Source organism: Lissotriton helveticus, chromosome 6 (assembly GCF_964261635.1).
Source record: "Lissotriton helveticus chromosome 6, aLisHel1.1, whole genome shotgun sequence".
Taxonomy (NCBI): Eukaryota; Metazoa; Chordata; class Amphibia; order Caudata; family Salamandridae; genus Lissotriton; species Lissotriton helveticus.
Window position 1 is genome coordinate 1,895,399,108 of NC_136067.1, and position 27,520 is coordinate 1,895,426,627.

Sequence of the window (27,520 nt, forward strand, 5' to 3'; positions counted from 1 at the left end):
ATCTTCACTCTTTTCCTGTCTCACCTCACTATTCCTTTGCTTTCAATGACCTGTCTAACTTACACTACCCCATCCTACCGCAACTATGTTTTCCTGCCTCTCACTGTCCTGCTTCACCTTCACTCGCTGTGCTTTCTCATCTGTTTTACAGCCCTGTCTCACCACCTCTTACTGTCCGGTCACAAATGTTCTCCAGTTGCGACTCACTTTCTGTCTCACCTTATCACATTGCTTTTCCCACATGCCTTCACCCCTCTCACCTTCATTCACTTCTTCTCACTTACATGCACTCACTCACTGCCATGACTCACTTGCCCTCATCGTTTGTCTCCTCTCCCTGACTTGTCTTGTCTGCTCTCACTGCTCTATTTTACCTGCAACTACCCCCAGTCTACCTTCTCTGCACTCGCCATACTGCCCACCTGCACTTACTGTACCATCAGCTCTCACTGCCCTGCATTGCTTGCTCTCACAGTGCTCCACCTACCCTCATTGGCCTACTTCATCTGCTGCTCTTCGTCACCGTGCCCTACTCCAACTGCCCTCACCTCGCTGATTTGCCTGCGCATACTGCCCTACTTGCGTGCCCTCACAACTCTGCCTCACGTGACGTGCCCTCACATCCATGCCTGCTCACATCCCTGCCTCATGTGTCCTCACCGCAACATGCTGAACAGAACATGGCACACGCCTGGAGGGGTCACTCACCCAGCATGAGAACGTTCTGCCTCCTGAGACTGCAGCGGACACACACACACACACACACACACACACACACAGTCCATCCCCCACGCGCTGAGAGATAGGGTGGTAAGACGTGTGCGTCTGTGAGTCACCGTCACTGTCTAAGCACCGCTCAGGGACTGGCAAAATTGATGCCCAGGGCCGTCATTGGTAGCGCTTTCCCGCGCTACAAGATTGACGGCCCTGGGTACCCGTCACCCACATACACTGCTACATACCCCCGGCCCACTCCAGCATAGTGGCACTATGCTAGAGTGCGCTGCGCACACAGTATGGAGTGCAAGCAGGTGCGCTTGCACTCACAATCTCATACAGGTGCTGCTGCTGCCTCCTTCGTATAAAAAAATGTTTCTCCCTTTTGCTGCCCTAGCCTCTTTGCCGTCCTAGGCATCCGCCTAGTGCTGCCTAATTGTAGAAACGGCCCTGGCTAATGCACAAAAAGGCGAGGAGTGACTAGAGGCACTGGGTTTAAAGACATTAAAAATAAACAGAGCACAGCAGACATGCTTCTATATAGCACTTCATACTACACTCCTGCCACCTCTAAGCGTTCCAAAAACAGGTGTCCTATTTCCCCCATTTTTAAAGTACTCTCAAAGACCTGATTGTCAATACCAGAAATACACAGGGTTAGCAGTGTCCTTCCTTTGTAACAAACTCGCAGGTTATACACTGCCCTCCTAAATTTTTGGTTCGCGTTGCCCTACTTTTAAAGCAAAGCGCAGCAAAACGAAAAACAAATTAGCGTGTCGTAGCATGAAAGGATTTAGCGCTGCTAAACAAGGCCAGACAATGAAGCATGGCTCACCTGCAATTATCGCATGGTTAATTAAAATGCCTGGAAGCATATATTGAAATTGAGGACTCCAGCATTACGACTTGTTGCTAAATGTTGAAGCAGGAAGAGGGTTGGGGGCATTTTCAGTGCAACAGCGATGTGCTTTGAAGTTTTGGAGAGTATTACTAGCACTAAGGCAGAATTTAAAACCCAAGCATGCCGCCTCTTTCCCCGGTGCCCGTAGTCTGAAATAGAACTGACTGCACTTCATGACCAAAGTTCAAACTACACAGGAACCTGAAAAAGCGAAGGTGACCGGGCTATTATACTGCACAAGTACAACACTCCCAACATTTATCTTGGATGGTTCAACTAGGCCTTGGAGAACTGGTGGTCGTTGTCTGGTCGTTGTCTCGTCGTCGTGGTTCCCTGAAATGTGGTGAGGTGTATGGGGCCAGACAAACACCCCGGACAGTATTTTTCAATGGGACCTGGCCACACCCACCAACCTTACCAACCAATGTGTGTCCCTGAATTTAAAGGGGGTGATGCTCGTTCGGAGCTGCTTCCTTCTCGGGGCCCAAATTGCAGTTTGGTCTGCAATGCTTTGGCTCCATCAAGTGGCCAAGTGGTGTAACAGCAATGAAAATCAGTGACACTCTGTTTAAACCGGGTCAGCTGATTTTCATCCTGTGGGGTATTGTCGGGTAGACTCGGTTTTAACCGAATTCCGGACAGCCTATTTATGATGCATGGAATCATACCTCCACACCGTTTACGGTGTGGAGGTATGATTCCAACATGTTTGTTACTAAACATGATGGGATTCGTTACAGCCAATTTCGAGATGGTCACCGCGTAATGACGTGGTGCTCCTCTAAATGTTATATGACTGTCTCACTTACAACCTGGGAGCATGGACTCCGCAGGCTGTAGGGGTGTCCTCCTCATGCAAGGGCACCCTCACACTTTGCACCAAGCACCCTGTCTTCAGGATTGTGAAAGGCCTGCTTTAGGGGCGACTTATAGGTTTTAAGTGCAGTGACCTTAGATATAGGTAACCCTATATCTTTCGTAAGTGGTGCTAGCACCAGCGTACACAGGCTGCAATGGCAGGCCTGTAGTTACAAATGGAGTGGTCTCCCATGGGTGGCATAATACTTGCTTCAGTCCATGGGGGGACGCCTGGTGTACCTATGCCCTGGGTACCTTAGTATCTTATACTAGAGACTGATAAGTGTACACTAGTGTCCAATCTGGGATGTGCCCAAGTACTCACCATTCCAATTTAGAGAAGAAGGCACAGAGACTGGGGTACTGATTAGAAGGATCCCAGTCAGACCAGTCAAAAACCATCACAGCACCAGGCAAAACCATGCAAAAGGATCCTACCTTCCTACAAGAGTCAACCAATGTGAACCTCTAACCTTACTTAGTCAGGGTGTGATGGCAGCAGCCTTTTAGTTCAGAAGCATGGGCCTTTTTAAGGCTGTGGAAATATGTTTTTGCGGTTTTATCAGTAAATACAGTCCAATTCTGAACATTCAAAACACTCTGGAAAGCACAAGTTGAAGCCAGGTTGCCAACTCAAGCTAGGATGTCAGATGGACTATAACCTGGATGGAGCATATAGGGCAATAATCAGCCATGTGAGACCACAGGATTATTTTATTAGTGACTTACAGAGCCTCTTTTCCCCCCTGGATGAACACATGCAAATTCTACACTATATATTTAAAAAGGCTTTTCTTTAAACAAATGCTCTAATCTAGTGCAGACTATAAAGTGTTACCACAAAATCAAACCCAATGGTGTTAAAAAAACAGGCAATTAACAGTGTATTAAAAACAATTGCAACATTTTAGATGGTGCTCACTGGAACAAAGCCCACGAGCTATGGTCTGCTGACTGGTGGCCTTACTGAACTTGGTCCATCCCAGTTCCTGCTCCTAAGCAAGTTGCGAAATACCTTGGAGTAAAAATAGATCAATCACGAACCATGAAAGATCAAGTTAATGCTACGTGTGGCACTTGCTTTGCTACAATGAGGCCCGAAAAAGTTTTTTCCTGCTCCCCGACACTTCTTGAAAAACCATTGTCCATGCTCTTATAAATAGTCACCTAGACTAAGGGAACACTTTATTGGCAGCAGCAAATGACACCTTGCTGGCCAAAATACAGGTTGTGCAGAAGACAGCCACAAGGCTGATCTGCAACCTACCTGCACGCTCGTCCTCTGCCCCCATTTTTTTTCTTCTAACTGCACTGGCAGTCTTTAAGCTCTGCTGTCTGCCGCCTTAGGCACTATACAATGCTCGTCCTCCCAATCGGCATTCGCGACTTAGTCACAATCAGTCCTCCAGACAGCTACAGTCCTCAAACAAAGCTCTTTTGCCAATTCCACGCATTTGCACCTCCAGATTCGGGGCAGATCTTTCTCATATATGGCCCTGTATCAATGGAATGGACTCCCTCTCCATGTTCACACCTGCCCCAGTTTTATGAATTTTGATGCTCAAAACTTGGAGGTTTTAGAATGAACCAGTTTGTCGGATTAGCACAGCGCCAAGATACTCCTTCAGAGTGCTGCTCTATATTAAGAAATAAAGTAAATAAATATGAAGAAACACGCCTATAATACTTGTTCCTTTCCAGACTGGTGATAACAGATTAAGCAACGAAGTGCCCATCGCAGTTTGCCTGATTGCCTAAAACATGCATGTCTCGCTTGGGTACCAGTTGTTTTGAATAAGCTACAGCACTCGGATGTCATAGCTTGTCACTATAGTGGTGTGAAAAGCATGGATAAGACTAATGCTGAGAGTTCCACTACAATGTTTACAGTCACTTGAGGCTCCTAAGGAAAGGTGAAAATGCCTCTCCCAGAAGATGCTTTTGCATCAGACTTAAATACGATTTTCTGGTAATAATGAAAAGGCTAGACCTTGTGATTAAGGATGAAGAATGCAAGAATAGAAATTTGCCTAGCACCGAAATGGTAAGTTTCAATTCTATGAAGGACACTGAGGCGAGAATTATGCTTTAGTCTTTCTTCGCTTTATTATCTAACAAATTTCATAGCAGCCCAAAAGACAAACTTAAATCAAAATCATCAACTCCCATGAACCATAAGGAGATCCAACATTATAGTCCTTCTACAGTGTTCACTAATCTCTCATATAGTCCCTTCACTGTGTCATCTCCTCCTCTTTCTTCGCCAAGGGCACAATCACTGGTCCTGTTTCGAACCATCGTTTCCTAAAAAAATAAAAACGTAAAGGAACCGAATCAAACCCGTTGAACGGTTATCAGCATTTTACTAGCAAAACTGCAAGCTCACTAAAATGGCAGCTGAAAGCAGTTAGCAAGAAACCATTATGACTCTTTAACAAGTTACCACCATACAGAGAGGGTTCGCACCGAAGGTGCATCGGGCGGGATAATTCTCGCCTCCATGTTCTTAATAGAATTGAAACTTACTGTTACGGTGCTAGGCAAATTTCTATTCTATGTCCGGACCGGAGGCTCAGATTATGCTAGTTTAAAGCTTACTCACCACTAACTGAGCCACCTCTATTACTGGTTTGAAATAGAATCTCTTGAATGTCAAGTATGAGGACCAATCCGCTGCCCGCATCAAGTACTCCAGTCGAGCCCTCAAAGAAAAAGCTTTCAAGTCCATGGCCCCCTGTGCAGAGTGGGCTCCAAACTGCCTTGTGTCAATGCCCGTCTCCTGCATGACCCAGCGAACCCACCTGTCTATAGTGGGGGAAGCGACAGCTTTTTTAGAGCAATAAGCAATTGGTGTTCGCCTGGAGGACGAAACTCATGAGGCAGATCTTCATACGCCTTGAGGCAGCTCACAACACAATTTGGGAACGTCTGGAAAAAGCTGGATAAAAACTGTGCGAGTGAGCGACTTGGAGTGACGTCTCACCGTGAAGATAACCCCATCCGGGGAAAAAAACTCTTACAGAAAGGTCTAAGGCTCTGACATCCGAAACTCTCCTGTAGGAGAAAAAGCAGCATAGCCAGCTTAGCTGAGAGTTCTTTCAATGAAAGGTACTTATTCGGTTGCTAGGATATAAAGAGATTCAAGACCAGATTGACGTCCCATAAGGAAGAGTAACGTGACTCTGGGGGCAAGGAGAGACGAATACCTCACAGTAGTCTCCAAACTAAAGGATGTTCCCCTACGGGGGCCCCATCTACCGGCGCATGGCCCGCGGAAATTGCTGATCGAATCGCTTTGATTGAGTGGTACGCCAACCAGATCAGCCCAAAAATTCAAAATTTGCCATAATTCCTCCAACTCAACGTCCAGAACATGCTCTCCCCATAGCTGAGCTGGCAAGATGAAATCCCCATCGTCAGCTTCCAGAATGGACCAGTACAAAGTTGATGTCTTGATCTTCCTGGTTTCCCCCTGAAGAAGTTTCTCCAGGCCAGTCTTAACACCAATTCCTGATCCAGATGCCTGGCTCCAGCTCTTAATTTGGAGGTATTTAAACTTAGAAAGAGTGTTCAGTCAATTTGCAGATCTCCTCCCAACTCAACAGCACCCCTTCAGGCAGCAACTGACCCCAGCTTTTTATACTGGCATTCAACAGAGGTAAAACGAATGAATCTTTGGTCCATTCTGGTGAGCCAGGCGACCCCCAAATAGGGGCCATGGCTGAATAGTATGAAATACTCGATGATCTCCTTACTTTAGTCCAGGTGTAAGCCATATCCCTAAGTATCTTCAGACGCACCTTCTTAAAGAAGTATGGATCCTTTGACTTACTACATGCTACAGTATCTCCCGCCAATTTAAAAAGCAACCATCATTTCTCTTCACAGAGTATACTGGTCCCCTGCTAGGCTTGCTAGATTTTCTAAAGGCCCGACTCCTTGTTGTCCAAAGTGTAAGCAGGAAAAAGCAGATGACCTTCATATGTTTTTTAGTTGTCCTGTTCTAAGGAATTTTTGGCTCACTGTATTGGAAGGTATGAAGAATCTGTTTAACTTTGATATACAGCTTGGGATATCACTTATATTTTTGGTATATTTAGCAATTATGAGTTACTCTCAAGATATAAATAAATTTTCTTTATATTTAATTTTATTAGCACGAATAGAAATATGTTAGCTTCCCTCATACCTAGATTGGATTAACGCAATCAAATACACACTGAATCTAGACAGGGCAGACTGGAAGAGAAGGAAATGTTTCTGGATTCCATGTATTAACTGGCTAGATAGGATGTAATTGTTGTTGTCCAATGATTATGCCTTTTTGCAGTTTAAAATTACCCCAGGATCAGTTCCAGGGCCCGGGAAGAGAGATGAACTGAATTGACTACCGGATTCCGGTATTTTGTGGGTATCTGCAGAAAGTGCATCCAGTAAGATCTTCAGAGGCCATAATTCACTTTAAGGTGGGACACATCTGTTGCGTAGCAGATGGTATGGATTGAGGACTGAGAATATCTCTTGGCGTATGAGGACAAAAAAAAAATAAAAATAAAAATCAAAATTTGAATGAGGTCTGCAGCCACAGGATCCAAGTTCCTCCGAAGACAGCAACAAACCCATCTTGTCCAGGCGGAATGGTAACGTCTGGTGGTGCTGTCTTGCCCACGCCTTTGACAAGAGTTGTTCAGCTGGCTGTGATAGGCCTGGGCGAGACCAGCTGAAAGTCGCCAGGCCATCAACTGCAGGGAACCTTGAGCCGTAAGAATTTACAGCATCCGTTCCGGGTTTAGAAGTAGATGAATAAATTGGCGGAGTCGGATTAGAGAATCCCAAGAAAGTTCCAGTAGAACCGGAAACCAGACTTGAGACCTCCAAAACTGCGTCACCATTACCACCTCCGCCTCCTGTCGACGGATCTGGGCTGCCGTCCACGTGATCATTGAGAACGGAGGAAAAGCATAACCGTTCTACCGACTCCAATCCTGTAGAAAGGTATCCGTGGCCGAGGTCCAGCGGATCCGGCCTCCAACTGAAAACTCGCGTCACTTGATAATCGAGGCGCAATACAAAGAGGTCAGCCGAAAACGGACCCCACTGGTCCACCAGCCATTGAAAGACCTGCAGGTCCGGCTTCCACAAGCTGGAGTTGTGCAGGTGCCTTGAGGGCCAATCTGCAACCTGGTTGGCCTGACCTGGAAGGTACTCCGTCGTCACGGAGACATGATGGGCTAGACAGAAGTCCCAGAAATCTTTCGGCAGATTCTCCAGAGCCTGGGATCGAGGACCCCCCAGATGGTTGACATACCGGACTGGGGAAATATTGTCCATCTTGAGAAGCACACACGATTGAACGTGGTCCTTGGTCCAACAGCGGACAGCAGAAGAACCCGCCAGGAGTTCCAGGCAATTGATATTAAGGGCTTGCTTGTCTAATAACCAGACTCAGCCGGTGGGGAACTCCCCACTATGGGCGCCCCATCGGTCCTGCTGGCATCGGACTATGATGAGATCTGGTACGGAGACAGAAATTGCCTGGCAATTCCATGCCTCCATGTCAGTCAGCTCCCGGCCCCATGGAAAACCCGCTAGTTGACAAGCTTGTTTAATATTTAATTGCGCCTTATCTAGGGAGGTAAAGGTCGATACAAATTTTCCAAGATCCTTAACAAAAGGATTGTTGCAGGGATTCTGCTCATACACAGAACTGTGCACAGAGACCTAGGCCCTCAGTGAATTAGGGTGTGCCAAAACTCACCTTAGTACCCAAAATCCCCTACCAGACTATCAATCAGTGTCACATTAGCTCTTAGTCCTATAGGACTAAGAGCAAGGACCAAGCAAAAAACAGGCCAAGAAAGCTGTTCGAACTAATCAAGACACAAAGACACAACCCTTACAATCAAACAGCACAACAAGCGACACCCCACACTGTGAAGCCTTCTCTGCTTTCTTTAAGCTAAAGACCGACAACATAAGAAATGACCTCATCATGGATGTAAGCCGATTCCCCAACCACACCAGAATGTCTAACACTCAACCTAAAAACAAGGCATCATGGCTGTACTTCGACACCTACTCGGAAGAAGCAATACACAAACTGCTCTGCACCTTGAAGCCCTCTAATCACCTCATAGACCCCCTACCTGCTAATGCTGTAAAAGACTTCATCCCCTTGCTCCTCCCTCTATGGACCAAAATCATCAACAGCTCCCTTCAACAAGGTCTCATTCCAGACTCCCTCAAGGTGGGGCAAGTCACGCCTATACTCAAGAAACCTACAGCTGACCCGTCTGACCTGAACAATTACCGTCCTATCACCAATATACCCACCCTGGCCAAACTGCTGGAGAAGTGTGTCCAACTCCAACTAACAAAACACATTGACCAATTTGACCTCCTCAACCCTCATCAATCAGGCTTCCGAGCGAAACATAGCACGGAAACAGCTATGACACACATAATTGATGACGCCCTCCAAATCCTTGATCGCAATGAGTCCTGCCTCCTCATCCTTCTTGACCTCTCTTCAGCATTTGACACGGTCAAACATGAGAACTTACTGGAGCTGCTAAGCACTAGAATGGGTCTATCGGGAACTGTTCTCAAATGGTTTTCTTCCTTCCTTCATAACCGGTCTCAGAAGTTCAAGATCGACAATGTGCTATCTACACCTGTGCCTGCAGATCTAGGTGTTCCACAAGGATCCTCCCTCTCCCCCACACTGTTCAACCTCGTCATGGAACCGCTCGCCACCTTGCTCCAAGCATCCAATGTTCAATTCCATATGTACGCCGATGACACACAACTTTACCTAAAGCTACAATCCCCGGAAGATATCAAACTTCTGAACTCCACACTTAGTAACACTCAATCTTGGTTGGCCGATAATCACCTCAAACTAAATGCTCTGAAAACTGAGTTCCTACTCATCTCACCCCCGGCGAAAATTTCCACCACCCAAACCTGGCTCAATAACCTAACAGCACTCAATGTCCAACCTACCATCGTGGATTCTGCGAAATCCCTAGGCATCACACTCGACGCCAAGCTCAATATGCAACAGCACGTTAGCAAAGCCACAAAAGGAGCTAATTTCCAAATCAACACACTGAGGAAACTTAAACCCTTCCTCCCTGCCAAAGACTTCCAAACTGCTGTACAAGCTTTAGTCATCCCTCGCATAGACTACGGAATTGTGGCCCTCAGCGGACTCCCACTATCCACAACAGCACCCCTAAGAGCCTCCCTGAACGCTGCCGCGAGACTCATTACTGGCTCAAGTAAACATTCGCATATATCCCCAGACTTAAAGTCTCTAAAATGGCTGCCTTTTGAAGCCAGAATACAGCTAAAAATTGCAGTTATGACACACTCGGCCGTGCACCACAATGCACCCAACTACCTCGCTCAAAAGTTGTCTATATCAGGAGGTTCGAGATCCAATAGAAGTACAAAAAATCTACTCCTGAAACCTCGTAGATTCCGGAAAGAAAAAACATACAAACGCTCCTTCTCAGGAATGGCACCCAGGATCTGGAATGCGCTCCCTCCTGAAACCAGGCTTATCTCCTCCACTGCCCTCTTCAAGAAAGAGGTGAAAACCATCCTTCTGGCCAAGATCTCCTGAACTTTATAGGTGCTGGATCAGAGGCTCTGCATCGCTTTGTATCACTGATCACCTTGTCCTTTGGCACTATACTCTTACTTGATGGTGACATTACTACGCTGCTCTCTTACTATCGACCAATATATGATACACTTTGGTTTATTGAATCACCCTCCCGATGCCCCCACCCAGTGTTCTCTCTATACTAAGAAATTGGTATAAGCCATCCACACATCCAAGGTTTACCTGAACCCTTCTGTAGTGGGATCAATGACTTGTGCCGTCTTATATTACTTGTTTACCTGATTGTATATTGATATGTTTTCTGTACGTTACTGTTATCCTATTATGTTAGTGACTATTATACTGCTCCCATTATCTGTTCATTCCTGCTGCCCCTACCCCTGTCTCTGTGAAGCGCTCTGATATCTGTAAGGATCTTGTTCGCGCTATATAAAACTTTGAATGAATAAATAAATAAATAAATAAATAGCAAAGAAACCAATGATTAGACAACCCAGAACTTGCGACTTAGGTTACCTCAGGTAAAGTGGAAAACATGAACACTATTTCGTTATACTCTCATACCAGTCCAGAACAGGGAGTAAAGTGAGACACGTGCAACTTTAAAATATTTATTTAACGCTGTGATCTCAAGTACAGCATTTTAGCGAATATAAGAAGACATATTATAAGAAATAAGATGGTCATCATAGTTACTATTCCATACAATACAAAGGGAGAAAGCCTGTTATAATGCTAAATATGTACCTATATTTAACCTCCCTTGCTAGAAGGTTATTTTATAACTACAGAAGGTCTCTTGGGTTTACATAGGCGACCCCATACCTCAAGATATGCAGAAGTGGATCACATCGAGTTCTGCACCAGCTCTCAGCATACAAATGTTCTCCAAGTGTGTTCAATCATGCCTACACCGTGCATTATTAAAGCCACCAGTATCTGAGGTCGCCGCAGCTACATATGTGTTATGTCTAGAACGTTCGCTGATCAGTACGAACAACAACCAAGGTGTTGAAATAACCTTGAAGGCCTCTGCACTCACTGTTCAGACTAACCTTACCAAGCAAGGCTACTAATGCAGAAAGGAAAATGCTACTTACCAGTATGCATCTGTTCTTGGCATGTAGCGCTGCAGAGTCACACACTATGCTTAGATGGCCACCTAGTGTTGGGCCCGGATGTTTGCAGTTTGTTTTGTTGTAGAAAAGTCTTTGGAAGTCACGGGATAGGTGACTCCTCCTTTGGATGATACTGCGCATGGGCATCGGCTCCATCCCCAGATTGGTTTTCGCCATTAGGGAAATGATAGAGCTGTACAAGAGGTAGTGATGTCCATGTGATTTGTATCGAATTAAGATAATACTGGAACAGATAAAGGTAGCCGGGGAGGTGGGTGGGCGTGTGTAACTCTGCAGCTCTACATGCCAAGAAAAGATGCATACTGGTAGGTAGCATTTTCCGTTTGAGGCATATGAGCTGCAGATTACACACTATGCATAGATTGTATAGCAGTACCCACCTTTAGCGGCGACCACCAGTATCTGTTGCAGTTGTTTGAAACAGTTTTTAGTACAGCCTGGCCCACAGTGGCTTGTTGTTTAGGTTGCACATCTACACAGTAATGCTTTGTGAATGTGTGCGGTGTAGACCATGTGGCTGCTTTGCATATATCATCTAGGGAAATGTTCCCTAAGAATGCCATTGAAGCCCCTATTTTCCTTGTAGAATGGGCTTTTGGAGGAATTGTTAATGTACGTTTGGCTTTGTGATAACATATTTGTATGCATCTAACAATCCACCTAGCGATCCCTAATTTGGATATGGGATTGCCTTTATGTGGCGGTGAGAAAGACACAAAAAGCTGTTTTGTTTTATGAAAAGCTTGTGTCCTTTCGATATAGTATAGTAATGCTCTTTTGACATCTAAGGTATGTAGAGCTTTTTCTGCGACTGTATGAGGCTGCGAGAAAAATACGGGCAGCTCAATAGATTGATTTAGATGGAATGGTGAAAAGACTTTAGGAAGGAACTTGGGGTTAGTAGGAAGAACCACTGTGTTATGATGCATTTGCAGAAAGGGTTCTTGAATGGTAAATGCTTATAGTTCACTAACTCTTCTGAGAGAAGTAATAGCTACTAGGAAAGCTACTTTCCAGGTTAGGAATTGCAATTCACATTTATGTAATGGTTCAAAGGGAGGTCCCATTAATCTTGTGAGAACCACGATTAAGTTCCACACTGGTGCAGGTGGCGTCCTGGGAGGAATTATTCTTTTGAGTCCTTCCATAAAAGCTTTAATAGCTGGTACTCTAAAAAGAGATAGGTGTTGTCTATTTTGTAAGTATGCTGCGATGGCAGCGAGGTGTAGCCTGATAGATGTGTAGGCTAAGTTACACTTTTGAAGGTGTAATAGATATCCTATGATGTGTTGAATAGACATGACTAAAGGATTAATTTGGTTGTTTTGGCAGTATATGACGAACCGTTTCCACTTAGCGGCATAACATGCTCCAGTAGTGGGGCGTCTAGCTTCTTTGATAATGTTCATACATTCTGGGGGAAGGTTGAGGTAACCAAACTCTATGACCTCAGGAGCCAGATCGCTAGGTTGAGCTGAGCTGGGTCCGGGTGTCTGATCTCACCATGGTTCTTTGTTAATAGGCGTGGAGATAGGTTTAGTTTTTGGTGTGGTACTACAGACATCTGCAACAGCGTGGTGTACCACGGTTGCCTGGCCCAAGTTGGAGCAACTAGGATGAGTGTTAGGGAATGTTGCTGTAGTTTGCGTACCACTAATGGAAGTAGTGGGAGAGGAGGAAAAGCGTACGCAAATAGTTCTGACCAATTCATCCATATCGCATTGCCTTTGGACAATGGGTGTGGGTATCTGGCGGCAAAGCTTGGGCATTTTGCGTTTTCATGGGTGGCGAAGAGGTCTGAGGTTGTCCCCACATTTGAAAGAACGGATGAAAAACTTGCGGATGAAGTACCCACTCGTGGATCTGCTGCGTTGGTCGACTTAGCAGATCTGCTATAGTGTTTTGTACTCCTGGGACGTGTTGGGCTAAGAGAAAGATCTTTAGTGGTATAGCCCATCTCCATATCTGCTGTGCTGAGAGAGCTGCAGAGAGTATGCCCCCCCCCCTTGTTTGTTTAGGTAGTACATAGCTGTCATATTGTCTGTGCGGACTAAGACAGCTTTGCCTGACACTTGAGTTTGAAATGCTTTTAGGGCTAGAAACACAGCTAGCAACTCTAAGTGGTTGATGTGGAGTAGCTTTTGTTGCGGTGTCCACCTGCCTTGCATGGTGTGATGCAGTAGGTGAGCTCCCCAGCCGGAGAGCGATGCGTCCGCTGTCATGACTATTTGAGGAAATGGCTCTAGAAACGGTCGCCCTTTGGAAAGGTTTTTGGTGTTCCACCATTGCAGAGAACAATGAGTCCGACCGTCTACCAACACTAGGTCTGTCAGTTGACCTTGAGCCTGGTTCCATTGGCGTGCTAGGCACTCTTGAAATGGACGCATTTGCAGTCTTGCGTGAGGTACTACAAATATGCAAGATGCCATCATCCCTATGAGCTGCATGAACACACCCGAGCTGGTAGAGGGTGTTGCGGTTTGAATTTTGTTAGGAGAGCTTGTACACTTGTAATCCTTGCTGGAGAGGGATAAGCTAGTGTTAGTTGGGTGTTTACTGTAGCGCCGAGATACTGTTGTATGTGTGAGGGTTGAAGATGCGATTTGGTGTGATTTACTGTGAATCCCAAGTCGTGAAGCAGTTGAATAGTAGCGCGAGTGTGTTGCACACACTGGCTGTATGAGCTGGCTTTTATGAGCCAGTCGTCCAGATATGGGAAGACATGAATATGTTGTCTTAAGTGTGCTGCTACTACTGCTGGCATTTGGTAAACACCCTTGGCGCTGTTGTGACTCCGAATGGGAGCACTTTGAACTGGTAGTGCTGCCCGTCTAGCACAAATCTGAGATATTTTCTGTGCGCTGTGTGAATGGGAATATGGAAGTAGGCACCCTTGAGATCTAGAGTGACAAGGAAGTTGTTTAGTACCAGCAGTGGAAGGACTTGTTTGAGTGATCATATGAAAATGATCCGAATGTATGTAAATGTTTAGAGGTCTGAGGTCTAGGATGAGTCTTAGAGATCCGTCCTTCTTTGGTATTAGGAAATATAGTGAGTATGCTCCTTTGTTTTTGTGATGCTCTGGAACTGCTTCTATTGCATTTTTCTGCGGGAGGGATATTACCTCCTGTCTGAGCAATGTTAAATGTTCCTGTGACATTGGGCGCTGCTTGGGTGGTATGTTTGGGGGGGTAGATGGTAGTTCCAAACAATAACCTGATTGAATTATTTGGAGCACCCACCTGTCTGATTTGATGTTTTCCGAGGGTGGCAGGTATTGTTGGAGTCTTCCCCCGACAGGAGTGGAATGGGACGGGAGTCATTGGGCAGGAGTAGAGGCAGAGCGGGAATTGTTATTTTTACCTCTGCCTTTGTTATTGTTACCCCTGTAACCCCCCCTTTGGTAGCCCTTGCTGTAAGTGGACTGTGTAGGGGCTTTGTACGAGGTAGAAGCTGTGTCTGAAGTATATCCCCTGGTGGCACCTCGATAGGATGAGCTACGAAATGAACGTCTGGGAGCCTGCGACTGCAGGGTTCCCATAGATTTGGCCGTGTCTGTATCCTTTCATTTTCTCTAGTGATACATCTACGTTGGGTCCAAATAGGTGTTGCTTATCAAAGGGCTGATTAAGAATGGCACTTTGTACCTAAGGTTTGAACCCCGATATACGTAGCTAGGCGTGTCTGCGTAGTAAAACTCTGCTGTTAACTGCCCTAGAGGCAGTATCTGCTGCATCGAGTGCAAACCAAATAGAGGTGTTTGTGATGTTTTTCCCCTCTTGGATAAGCTTGTTTGCTCTATCCTTCTACTTGTCAGGGAGGTGCCTCATTAATGACTCTAGCTCGTCATAATATGCCCTGTCATATCTGGCTAATAATGCCTGTGTATTGGCGATACGCCACATGTTTTCTGCTTGAGACGCTATTCTTTTCCCTGATGCGTCAAGTAGCTTAGACTCCTTATCTGGGGGTGCAGCCTCCCCTGATGTTTGTGAGTTTGCTCTCTTGCGTGCATTGGAAACTACAAGTGAGTCTAATGGTACTGGACCTTTAATATATGCTGGGTCTGAGGGAGCAGCTTTATATTTTTTCTCTATGCGAGGGTTAATGACCCGAGCTCTGACTGGGTCCTTGAAGACTTCAGGAGCATGCTTGATCACTCCTTTGAGCATCGGTAAAATGGATGAGGACCTTTGTGCATTATCAAAGGTATCCATTAGGAAGTCTTCCTCAACAGGGTCTGTATGTATGTCCACTCCATGATATTGTGCAGCCCTGTGAATTAATTCATTAAACCCTATAGTGTCTTCTGGTGGGTAAGGCCTTGAGGGGTAGAAGTCATCCTGAGGGACATTTGGGACATCTGGGGTGGTATAATCATCCCACGGGTCAGGGGATCCTGTAGGCATGGCTGGATCAGGTATGTTACCCCCCCATATCATCAGAGCTATCATCCCGGTCGGGTATGATAGAGGATGCTGGGGAATGCTGTGGTATGGGAGGATGTGGTGATGGTACAGGTGAAAGAGAAGGGGAAGGCAGTCTTAGGGGAGAGGTAGCCATGTCCTTCTTCGTTGAATGCGGAGCTGGAGCTGGTGTGTCCAGTGGTCGCTTTTTTTAAGCCAAAATTAAGTGTCCAGTGATTGGATCCTTAGCTAGAGTCTTTTGAGCAGGCTCTGAATAAGGTAAATCCTCTGCAGGAGGGTGATCTTTTGGTGTGGAGGAAGGCTTGGGCACCGAAATGGCTTGTTTTGGTTTCTTGACAATGTCTTTCACTGGGGAAGCAGGAGTCTTTTTCGGCTCCGAGGCTTTTTTTGGTTCCGAGGATTTTTTCGGTTCCGGTATGGTTTTTGGATACAATGGTTTTTCGGATTCAATGTTTTTTTCGGTTCCGGTGCTTTTTTGGAATCCGAAGCGCGTTTGCTTGGTTCCGACCTGGGTTTCGGTGTCGAAGGAGTAGTGGTATGTTTCAGCGCCGATGGTTTGGATGTAGGTGTAGTCGGTGCCGTTGTCTTTTTCGGTGCCGGTAGATGTGCTCCGGCACCGTGTGAAGGCCGACTCGAGCCCGAGTCGCCTGAAGGCTTAATTGGCTTCTTAGCCGGACCCGAAGGTGGGGCAGTAGAAGCAGAGTGCCGGTGTGCACCCGAGCCCAAGGGCGAGGGTGTGACCGGGGCCTTCTGTGTCGAGGAAGGGTCTGGGGTCTTACTTACGACCCGCTGCGCTGGAGTGATGTCCTCGACCTCGGAATCTTCTGCCTCGGAGCTGCTGTCGACCTCATGTTGTTCTGGAAAGTTGACTCCTTCTTCGAAGATGTCGTCCAGAATCGGAGCTGAAGATCTTTGAGCCATTGTTCTCCTCGCTCTTCGGTCCCGTATAGTCTTTCAGGAGCGGAAAGAGGCACAAGCTGAACAGTCCTTTGCCTCGTGCTCCGGAGAGAGGCAGAGGTTACACACCTCATGAAGGTCGGTGTGGGGAGACTTCGACCCACATTGAGGACACTTTTTAAATGGCGTCCTTTCCATGAGCTGGAGTCGAGCCCTAGCTAGGCCCGAAGGCCGTCGACGAAGACCGGAATTAAGATCCTCGATGTTGAAGAGTAGCGTCGACTGGAAAGAGTTCGAAACGAAGTTTTGTAAGTTGGTGAGGATTGCGCGCCTAAGGAAATCTGTTTCAACACGGATGGCTAGAAACACATTTGAGCCCAGTGGCGAAAAAAACAATCTGGGGATGGAGCCGATGCCCATGCGCAGTATCATCCAAAGGAGGAGTCACCTATCCCGTGACTTCCAAAGACTTTTCTACAACAAAACAAACTGCAAACATCCGGGCCCAACACTATGCATGGTGTGTAATCTGCAGCTCATATGCCTCGAACTAGGTGTTTCTACAAATATAAAACAATGTGGTATAGAATCAGGTCAAATATTAAGGAGCACTTACACACTGGTAGAACTGCCCACGCTGTCCTCCTGTTACAAAACGCTTGCCATCTGGATTCCAAGCTACACTCGTTAGGCTGTCTTCATGAGACTGGCTCATTTTTGTCCTCAGTTCTCCAGTCTAAAAGGAAACAAAATATATGAGAGAGCACCTTTTTATGGTGGGGGAAGAGAGAGAAAGAAGAGGCAGGGAAGAGAGAACTAAGAGGGAAAGTCAGAACAATGTTTTGTGCTCTGGGATTTTAGGTATTTAACAACCCAGTGGAATCAGTGATGACTGCAAATTAACTACTGTACGAGAATGAATACATATCTCAAATCAAAGTTGTAAACACAGGGAAAAAATAGTTGAGCTCTAAGCCTAAGTTTCATTGCATAAGCACAGAACCATTATGGAAGGCTTACATAATATTTTCTGTATGTATTAAAAGTAGCATTAGACTTAAATACTTTAATAAATCCAGAGTTGCAGTAATCTAATTAAGTACCTAAATGAACATTATTTCCACACATTAGCTCTTTTCCATCCATATCCGTAATAAAGCTGTGAGAAAGTGGCTCTATATATACTGGACTAGAAGGAAGTACAGTGTGTATAGAGTCCACCAACCCCAGAGGTATAACAGAGGTTAAAATCAGAACTGACCTTAGTCTCCAAAGTGGTAGCTTGGAAGAGCAGTAAGGCAGTTCCAGAGGACGGTGTAAAGCATTTGTTGTACACACTCAGTCAGCAAAAGGTTTCACACCCTCAAGAACTGAACTCCAGGCCAATTGTTATATCCTCAGATAGTTATTTTATTTTTAGAACCAACAGTTATAAAAATATACTTTTCAAGGTACGAGTACTCTCATGTAATTACATTGCAGAGGAGCAATAAGTTTGTACACACAACAATTACAGAATAGCTAGTAAGCAGCACTGTTCTGAAACACACTCTAGCATTGAGCTCAATGGGTTTTTCATAGGAAAGTACAGTTGATTACTTTATGGATTACTCTGGTAGTTCCAGGACTAGATCTTAGATTCAGTCCTGGGGTCTAAGCTGAAACCAGATTAGCAAAAAAGTTTTAGTTACTGTGATGAATTTTCCTGAATATAAAGCCGTTTTAAAAGTTCACACTTAGAAACTTTTCAAGGTGATTCTGACAATGTTATCCAATGGGAGGAAATTCAGGTTACAGGTAAAGTACGATCGCGTTACTTTTGTAACCCAGCACTAGTCTCCTAGTGCCAGCACTGGGGGCTTAACTCAAAACAGGAAGGTAATTGAGTTTCAGTATTTCGTACAATTTTTAAAGAATATTTGCAGTTTTCAAAAGTAGACACTTAGAAGAAATTTCATAGAAAAGCAGACAATGGGTTCCTACGGAGAAAATACAGGTTACTGGTAAACCCGCTAGGGATAACATTTGCGGTTCAGTACTGGGCTGAAAGGTACAGTACTGACTTCTCTCCTGATCACAGGTGAGTATTTTCGAGTTCGGACTTTGGCTGATTTTATAGGAATATTTTCAGTTTTCAAAACTTCACACTTAGAAAATTTTCGAGTCAAAATGGGTCAATGTTATCCAACGGCAGGTAAGTGAATTACCGGTTTCCAGGTGAGTACTTGGTTGGTGAAGTTAGGGTTCTGGGCTTAGACTCAGGGGCCCCCCCAGGGTCAGGTGAGTACAGTTAGTTCAGTCCCAGCGGCACAGGGGCAGCCGGGTGCAGAGGTAGATACGCCCAATGTTATCTAATGAGGGAAAGGGGGGCCTTCGGTTGGTGGCTGCTGGCTAGCAGCCCACGCGGCTCTGGGTGATGGGCTCCTGGTCACTTGCTCAGGGCAAGGGGGGGGGAAGTAGGATAGGGCAAAGAGGTCACAGCCAGCGGCACTCGGGCGGCAGGGTGCAGGGTGCTTTTGAGCCGTCGGGCGCTCAATGTTATCCAATGAGGATCTTGAAAAAGTAACAAAGGTTGTAGGCTCGGGGACGGTGACTCTCCAGGGGCGACCAGCGCTTCGAGTGGTAAGTTGGGATCTTGGAGCACAGGTAGGTACCCCAAAGGGAGGCACAGGGGGACGCGGGGCGCAGGAGTGTCTTTGGGGGTCGGAAAAGCTTACCCTCGGCTGGTCGCGGTTGGGGTGGCCCCTGGTTCTGAGTCTGCAGGCTTCGGCTGGTTTGTCGAGGAGGGTCTTTGGGCACTGGACTTCGGATCCCAGTCGCCAGGGGGACGTCCTCGTGGTCTTGGTTTGGGTTGGCCCGGGCTCGGCTCGTGCAGAGGGGGCTGGTCCAGAGCTTCCTGGTGGGCACCAGGTGGGGTGTTGCAGCAGAGCCTCTGCTGATGGGAGTCCCAGTCTTCGAGAGGGTCAAGGCAAGCAGGTCCTCTGGGTGTCCCAAGGCTGCTGTCCACGGAGGTTGCCGGGCTTAGGCAGGAGCAGGTTCCAGGATCAACAGGCCGGTAGGGCTGGGGCCAAGTCAGTTGTTGTTGTCTTCTTGGATCTTCTTTCTTCTTTTGATATCAGGATCTTAGGAAGGAAGGTTCAGGGATCCCCTAAATACTAAATTTAGGGGCATTACAGGTAGGGCAAGGACAGGGACCAATGGGTCCCTGTCCTGGGGTGGGGACACCCCCTAGCCCGTTCCTCTCCTGTGGGAGGGGGCAGGAGCCTAGCTGGTATTGGGCAGGGCTCCCCATCTACAAGATGGCCGGAGCCCGGGGTCGTGCTTCACCTCGCCTCCTCCACCTGAGGGGTGGAGTTGGCAAAGGTCGGCACACCCTCCTTCCTGACGTAAATTTTTCCCGCCAGTCTTCCCGCCAGAGTGGGGGTAGAACGGGGGGGGGGCCAGTTGCTAGGTACAGCAAATGGTCTGGAGAAGCTCTCAGAGGCGGTATGCCTTTGAAGCTTCCCCCTGTCCATCCTGGGGGAGGAGACATAGCACCTCGCCCAGGATGTGCATTGTTGGAGGCCAAAGAGAGTTTGGGGCTCTCCACCCAGGGGTCCAGCAACATGTCTGCTGTGTGGCAGCCTCTGCAGCCACTCAGCCCAGATGTGGATTGTAGGCTTGGGTTTTGGAGGGCATCTCTAAGATGCCTTCTCGTGCATCTTACATTAAATCCCATACTGGCATCAGTGCGGGTTTAATGTGCTGAGAAGTTTGGTACCAAACTTGTCAGTCTTCAGTGTAGCCATTATGGTGCTGTGGAGTTCGTAATGACGACCTCCCAGCACCATATACTCTTAAATGGCATCACTGCACTTACAGTGCTCAGGAATGGCCCTGGGTACTGTACGGGCACAGGGCTCATGCCCCTGTGCCCTCACCTCTGGCATAGGGCACCCAGCTAGAGGGGTGACTGAAATATGCCAGGGCAACGGGTTCTGTGGGCATGGCACACAGGGATGTGTGCCATGTCGACTCTTGTTTTAGTTCTGTACTTAGGCACTCAGCCCGCAACAGCAGTGTGTGGGTGCCAGGGTACAGGGTCCCTGAGGGTGGCACAATAAGTGCTGCAGCCCTCAGGGGTCTCCTCTGGTCACCATGTCCTGGTTACCTAGGGTACCATTTACTAGGGGCTGACAGGAGGCCAGAGGTGCCAATTGGGTATTTTGTTTCAGCATAGCCTTTCTCTTTAGGGAAGGAACACAGACCATGGGTACCTGATTGGCAGAGACCCTGGGTTCAGACCAAGACCTGTAGTCATTCAAGTCATCCAAGAGCATATATTCCAAAGCCAGCAAAGAAAGGGAGGTCAGGTTCTTCATGACCCAGTTTTGGGGCAATTAAAGAGCCAGAAGAAAATCACACCTCAGGGCAAAGTCGGAAAAGTTCTTCTGTCGAAAGCACAAGTAAATGCGATGTCACTACTTTGAGTAGTGCAGATAGTCAAACAATAGATCAGTGAAGTGCTCCCCTATGCTTCCTCAGTGCCAGAATTGGTATCTCTTCCTCAAGAAGAGCTGCAACCTGTGACTGCTCTTGATCCAACACCAGTTCCCTGACCTTCGAGGCCAGTGGCTCCCTCACCCAGGTCTTTACAGTGTCTGCCCTACCCAGAGTTTCCTGGTCCCAATACAGACCCTGCTTACTTCCTGAATCCAGTAGTGAAAAGGCCTGTCCCTTGCTGTCAATTGTCCCAGAACCACAGTGTCTGGGTGAGAGTGCAGTGGTCACTCTGAAAGGTATGTGCCCCCCTCAGCTGCAGAGTACAGCAGAGTTTCAATCCTTTAACCAAGAGCAACCCCATGAGTGTGCTCTCATGATTGTCAATTTCACAGAAGGAAAAACATGCAGGTGCCTTTCTATCCCAACAGATGGAGAAAAGGGTGAGATGCGGGTGTCTGTGTAACTCAGTGGAATTGAAGGAATGTTGGAACGTCTACTGAGAGAATGCATCTGTTAGCTAGTAATAATGGGAGGCGATGGGTGGAAAGTAGGAAACGTGGGGGATGTGAGGAGTGGGTTAGAGGGTAAAGGTTAAAGGAAGCAGGAAGCTGATGGTGTGGTAGATCATCAGGAGGATGTTTAAAAGTGAGATCAAAATGTTGGCAGAGGGTTTTATCTTCCATTGTTGAAGTTTGAAAGGTCCGTGATGAAGGAGTTGCTTGAGGTCATCTCTTATCTATATTAGGATTCAATACAGCCTTTCATGGATAAGCGGAGTCTCTGAATACCCTTCTTTGAACTCTTATATTGATTGTCACAGTACCTAGGAAAGCAATCTTCTACCCTTCTCAGCTTGGTTATAACGTGGATGTCAGCAGGATCTTTGGCTTTTGTCTTGATCTGACAAAATATCGTATTGCATTAGCTCTCGAGTGGTTGGTTGTCCTGTTTTACCTAGTAGCTTGACATCTTCACTGTGAAAACCTAACCATTAAGGGGGAACATCACTGCATTTCACAAAAATGTTTCCTGAAATATACAAGAAATAGTTGAATAAAAAAGGAAAATTATTAGGAGATCAATACTTCAGACCTGCATCTATGGCATGGCAACAAAGTAACTGGCCGTGTACCAGTCTGGGGTTGCTTTAGGAGTACAGTGACACCACAGTGGTGTCGCTTCTGGCATGGAGATGGAGCCAGCACCCACTTACGGCAAATGGGACTACTAAAGGTGAAGGAATCCGGTATTTGTCCTTAAGACCGTTCCATCTTTAAGAACCTGGATAGATGGGCCCTCTATGATCAAGACCTGCATTTCATTGATTCCCGTCAGATATGGTGATTAGGAAAGCTACCTTCCTTGGCAAGAACTGTATGCCACGAGTGTAGTGGTTCAGAGCGAGGCGCTTTAGATCTTCTAAAAAGTGTATCAAGGTGCCAAGCGGGCTACAGAGTGATGAATGAAGGGATGATTTTTATAAGGCCTTCCATGAAGTCCTTGATAACAGGAATCTTAGAAATTGACACATGATCGATATTCTGCCTATAGAATGCTACTGCAGCTTGACACAGACTAATAGAAGTGTATACTAATCCAACTTTTTGCAAATGCAACAAGAATTACTGAAGTCCTGCAGAGACGGAGAGATTGTATGTGCTTACCAATGCAATACCAGATATGCCTTTTCCACTTCGCTGCAAACAGGTGCATGTGGTAGGTCCAAGCACCTCACGCAGGAGCTGCACACACACTTCCAGAAGTTTCATATAACCTTTGCTCCTAGACCTCAGGTACCAGACAGCTCGATTCAGTTACAGAACATCCATCTGGATGTTAGGTAACTGAGCTGACCCTGATGTAGAGTCAAAACATCCAGTCTCAGAGGCAGCTTTTTGTGCGGATGAAGCATGGAGTATCAAGCTTGTCTGGTTCACATTAGTGCCACCTGGGTGAGGGTCTTAAACACTTTCCTGATCTTTTTCACCACATATGAGATCAGGAAAAGTGGAGGAAAATGATAAGCAAATATCAATGACCAGTACATTTATAGTCATTGCCCAAGGACTATGGCTGTGGGTACCAGGAGAAATGTGGGTATTTTGAATGGTGACGAACAGACAAAGGATGGGCATGTCCCATTGGCAAAAATACTTTGAGAACTTGGGGATTTATCTACCACTCTGACTTGATGTGTTCTATTTAGGTCTGCAAAATCAGTGTCCACCCCTGCATATTATCTGCTAGGAGCTGGAGGGGGTGCCAAATGGCTCAATGCCAGATGCCTTGAAAAGTGCAGACATCTGAGGCAAGTAACTACACCTCTTTCTTCTATCTGTAATAAATCACTGTCATTTTGTCTGTCTTCATGTGTAATGTTTTGCCTTAGATAAATCTGTAAAAAGCATTGAGAGCTAGGCTGATTGCCATGAGTTCCAGGTAAGCAGTGCGGAAGCTCTGCTCTGGCATCCACGTACCCTGCACAGTCATGTGATTCAGGTGTGCTACCCATTCCATAAGTGAGGCTTTTGTGGTAATTGTCACTTAGGTAAAAAAAAAAAAATACCCAGCAACGTATGTTCTACCAGTAGAGGGTGGGTGGAGTAACGGGCTGTACCCAGCCACTCCTGCAAAGGGCACATGTGCAGCCTTGCGTGCATTACCATCAAAATGCATGAATAGATCATCTTCAAGAGTCTCATTACTGAGAATACCACAGGAGGACATGGTTTCTGAAAAAGAGGCAGCAGATTTTGGAATGCCATCACTCTCTTGGTTGGGGAAAACTTTACCCATGACGGTGTCCAATGCTCGGCATTGCTCCTTGCTGCTGCTCTTTACTACTTGGTAATGAAAACAAGGGGAACCAAAGAATCACTAGGGACATGGGGTATTAAAGTATTTCTATACACAATTGTCCCTAACATAAGAGATGATAAAGGTAATAAATAGCCCTCTTCATTTAATGAAAAAAGTATATTAACATAGATTTGCGATGGGTGCCACTGTCAGAAAACATGCTCCGTGTTCTTTGGTGAGATACTCACTAGTGAACAAAGTGATCAACTTGTGTATACTATCCGGCTCCATTGTGTACACCGCTTAGTCCTCTTCTCCCGGAACTTAGATTCTGTAGCTCCCTGTCAGCAAGACTGCAAGTTGTGTGACACTTGTATTTTCCCCCATGTTATACGCCTGCCTCATCCATTTTTGCCTGTGGAAATCTACGTCACGAACAGGCATCTCTCCTGTCACTCTGGAAGCCAGGACGCGCCACTCCCCACCTGATTTCTAGTGGGGTTCAATTCTTTGGACTTGAAATTCTCAGAGTCATGATGATGATCCCACACTGTGTAAAGTTGCCAAAACTGTGTTGACTTATAACACACACCCTATTTACATTGTGGTATTTGAATAAAAGGGGCCTTCTTCTTGTGTACATGATACAGACTAGTGAATAAAATGATCAGCATGTGTATCACACTAAAAAGAGCACCAAGCTTGTTTTCACTAGTACCTGCCATTTAGCTAGGTTAATATATATTTTTCATTCAATGAAGAGCATGGTTTATTACTTTAATCGTCTTTTAAAAATGCTGCTCTTTATCGGTCAATTGTCTAGGAAAGGAAATGAACAATAGTTACTTACCTGTAATCTGTGGTTCTCCAGTATTGGTGTCTTTCATAGATTCACATGCCTGAATCATTCCTAGTCATCGGACTTGGAGTCCCATGGTACATAAAAAAGCAATAATTTGTATATAAGAAACCAAAACCCTTGGTAATAACAAACCAGGAAGTAAAGTAGCCCTAAGCTACAGTGTAAACAACTTCCACAAATGACTATCCTAGTCATTTTGTATAGACCAAACGGCAGCCAATCAGGTGTCAGCACCCACCAGAATGTTCTCCCCAGAGGCTCAGGCTCTCAGATTTTCTCGCGCAGGAGTGAACCCAACATAATCGGCAAAGGAGCCTCTTTTGCATGTGAATCTATGAAATACATCAATACTGGAGAACCACAGATTACAGGTAAGTAACTATTGTTCTTCTCCAGTATTGGGGTGTCTTTCATAGATTCACATGCCTGATTCAGAGTAGATAGCAGTACACACCATCCTGCTCATAGACGCTTCTTGTATATAGTGCATATGCATGCTTTACAAACCATAATGGTACAAAAGGGGGTGGTGATGGACGGAGCATCTTAACCAATCAAACACTCACACCCAGTCAACAGATCTGGGTTTAATCCATCACCGTTCTTTAGCTCACTCTGCCACCCCAGTTCACACATGGCCATATGCAAATCAGTCTGACCCTGTGCCTCATGGGAACAGTCCAGCCCGAACTGCCAAGCCATGCCTTCCCGGGACCGGAAACAAGCTTCCTAGGACCGGTTTCTGGCATTTCAGCCGTCTTCAGCCAGGCTTGCTTGAATCCAGAGGCAAAGTGAGCAAGGGACTCTCGTCTGAGCATACCCTGCCAACTTATGGCGAACAAAGCAGTACAAAAAGGGGTGGCGGTGGACGGAGCACCTGAACCAATCAATCACTCACACCCAGTCAACAGATCTGGGTTTAATCCATCACCGTTCTTTAGCCCACTCTGCCACCCCAGTTCACACATGGCCATATACAAATCAGCCTGACCCTGTGCCTCATGGGAACAGTCCAGCCCGAACTGCCAAGCCATTGCAAACAATAATGACATGTAAAATAAGCATCTAAAAGAGCATAGAGGAGGAGGGAGAACAGAGGCTCACCTTATTTAAAAAGATTGCGAAGCACTGCTCGTCCCACTGAAGTATCTGCATCGCTGGCAGCGTCTAAGCAGTAGTGCTTGGTGAAGGTATGCTTGCTGGACCAAGTTGCTGCTCTGCAGATGTGATGGAGGCACTCCAGCAAAAAGGGCTGTTGAGGAGGAGACCGCTCTCATAGAATACGCCCTTGGCAATGATTGCAATGGTCTTCCTGCTTGCTGATGACAGACTGATAGCGGAGGACACCCAGCAGGCTATGGTCTGTTTAGATACAGCGTATCCTTGATGTATCCTTCCGTATGCTACAAATAACTGGTCAGTCTTACGCAATGTAGCAGTTCGTTGAAGATCGAATTTAAGACATCTTCTAATGTCTACGTGCCGAAGTCAGTGCTAAAAGAAGAGAAACCTTCCAGGTAAGGAATTTGAGATCCACCTTGTGAATAGGCTCAAAGGAGTGGCGCATGAGCTGAGAGAGCACCACATTCAACATCATAGACGGAAACCGTCGATTGAGAAGCCGTCGACGATGCAGTCTGGTCTATACAAAATGACTAGGATAGTCATGTGTGGAAGTTTTTTACACTGTAGCTTAGGGCTACTTTACTTCCTGGTTGGTTATTACCAAGGGTTTTGGTTTCTTATATACTAATTATTGCTTTTTTATGTACCGTGGGACTCCCACTCTGACGACTGGGAATGATTCAGGCATGTGAATCTATGAAAGACACCCCAATACTGGAGAACCATGAATGCATCAGTGTGCAGGTGCACAGCCACTACCACAAGATATTTGGTATATACCTTTGTGACTGTTGTGATCCCAAAAGAAAGAACATGAACTGATAGTGAAGCCCACTTAACACAAAGCGCAGGTAGTAGGGGTGATCTGGATGTATACGAGTGATGTGGAAGTAGGCATCTTTGAGGCAGAGGGCCGCCATGAGTAGGAAGCTAGACCTGTATATACTTTACCAATGTAAAGTATAGTGTGCACAGAGTCCAGTGGATCCCTAAAGGCTTACAGGTTTGTAAAATATTTAAAGACAATGGGGATTTGTAATTACTTTGTGATTACTTTTCAGATTACTCGAGAGCACTTTTCAGATTACTTTCTCTACTCAGTGTAGTATGCCTAGATATCACACTGAGACATTGCCTAGACAAAGATAAGTAAAACTGTTTTGCATTAAGTCACAGTTGCTTAGTGTAATAACGTGGCTCTATATATACTGGATTAAAGTAAGGTACAGTGTGTATAGAGTCCCTAATCCCCCAATAAAAACTTTTCAGTGAAAAACAAGCAATGTTATCCCATGAAAGAAAATTCAAGTCACAGGTAAAGTAGGTTCTCGTTACTTTTGTAATCCAGTACTGGACTCCTAGGTTCAGTACAGGGACCTCTACCCAAGACAGGTAAGCAATTATGTTTTGGTACTTGGTATGATTTTTAAAGAATATTTATAGTTTGCAAAAATCGACACTTAGAAGAAATTTCACAGAAAATCAGTCAATGGTTTCCTATGGAAGAAAATGCAGGTACAGTTAAGATTACTTTTGCGGTTCAGTACCGGGCTAAAAGGTACAGTACTGGCTTCTCCCCTGATCACAGGTGAGTACTTCGGAATTCGTTATTCGGCTGATTATAGGTGAATATTTTAAAGTTTCAAAACTCAACACTTGGAAGAAATTTCAGTGAAAACC

At 46.0% G+C, this 27,520-nt stretch overlaps 1 protein-coding gene across 3 annotated transcripts in view; it reads right to left on the reverse strand.

The window, feature by feature from the left end:
- The window catches only part of WDR26 (WD repeat domain 26), a 716,351-nt gene that overhangs the window by 186,347 nt on the left and 502,484 nt on the right, over nt 1-27,520 (reverse strand). For all 3 annotated transcript variants that reach the window (XM_078649852.1, XM_078649853.1, XM_078649851.1), the window contains one exon: nt 17,189-17,308. In XM_078649852.1, coding sequence (XP_078505978.1) covers nt 17,189-17,308 — 120 coding nt within the window. The remainder of the gene's footprint in view (nt 1-17,188; nt 17,309-27,520) is intronic.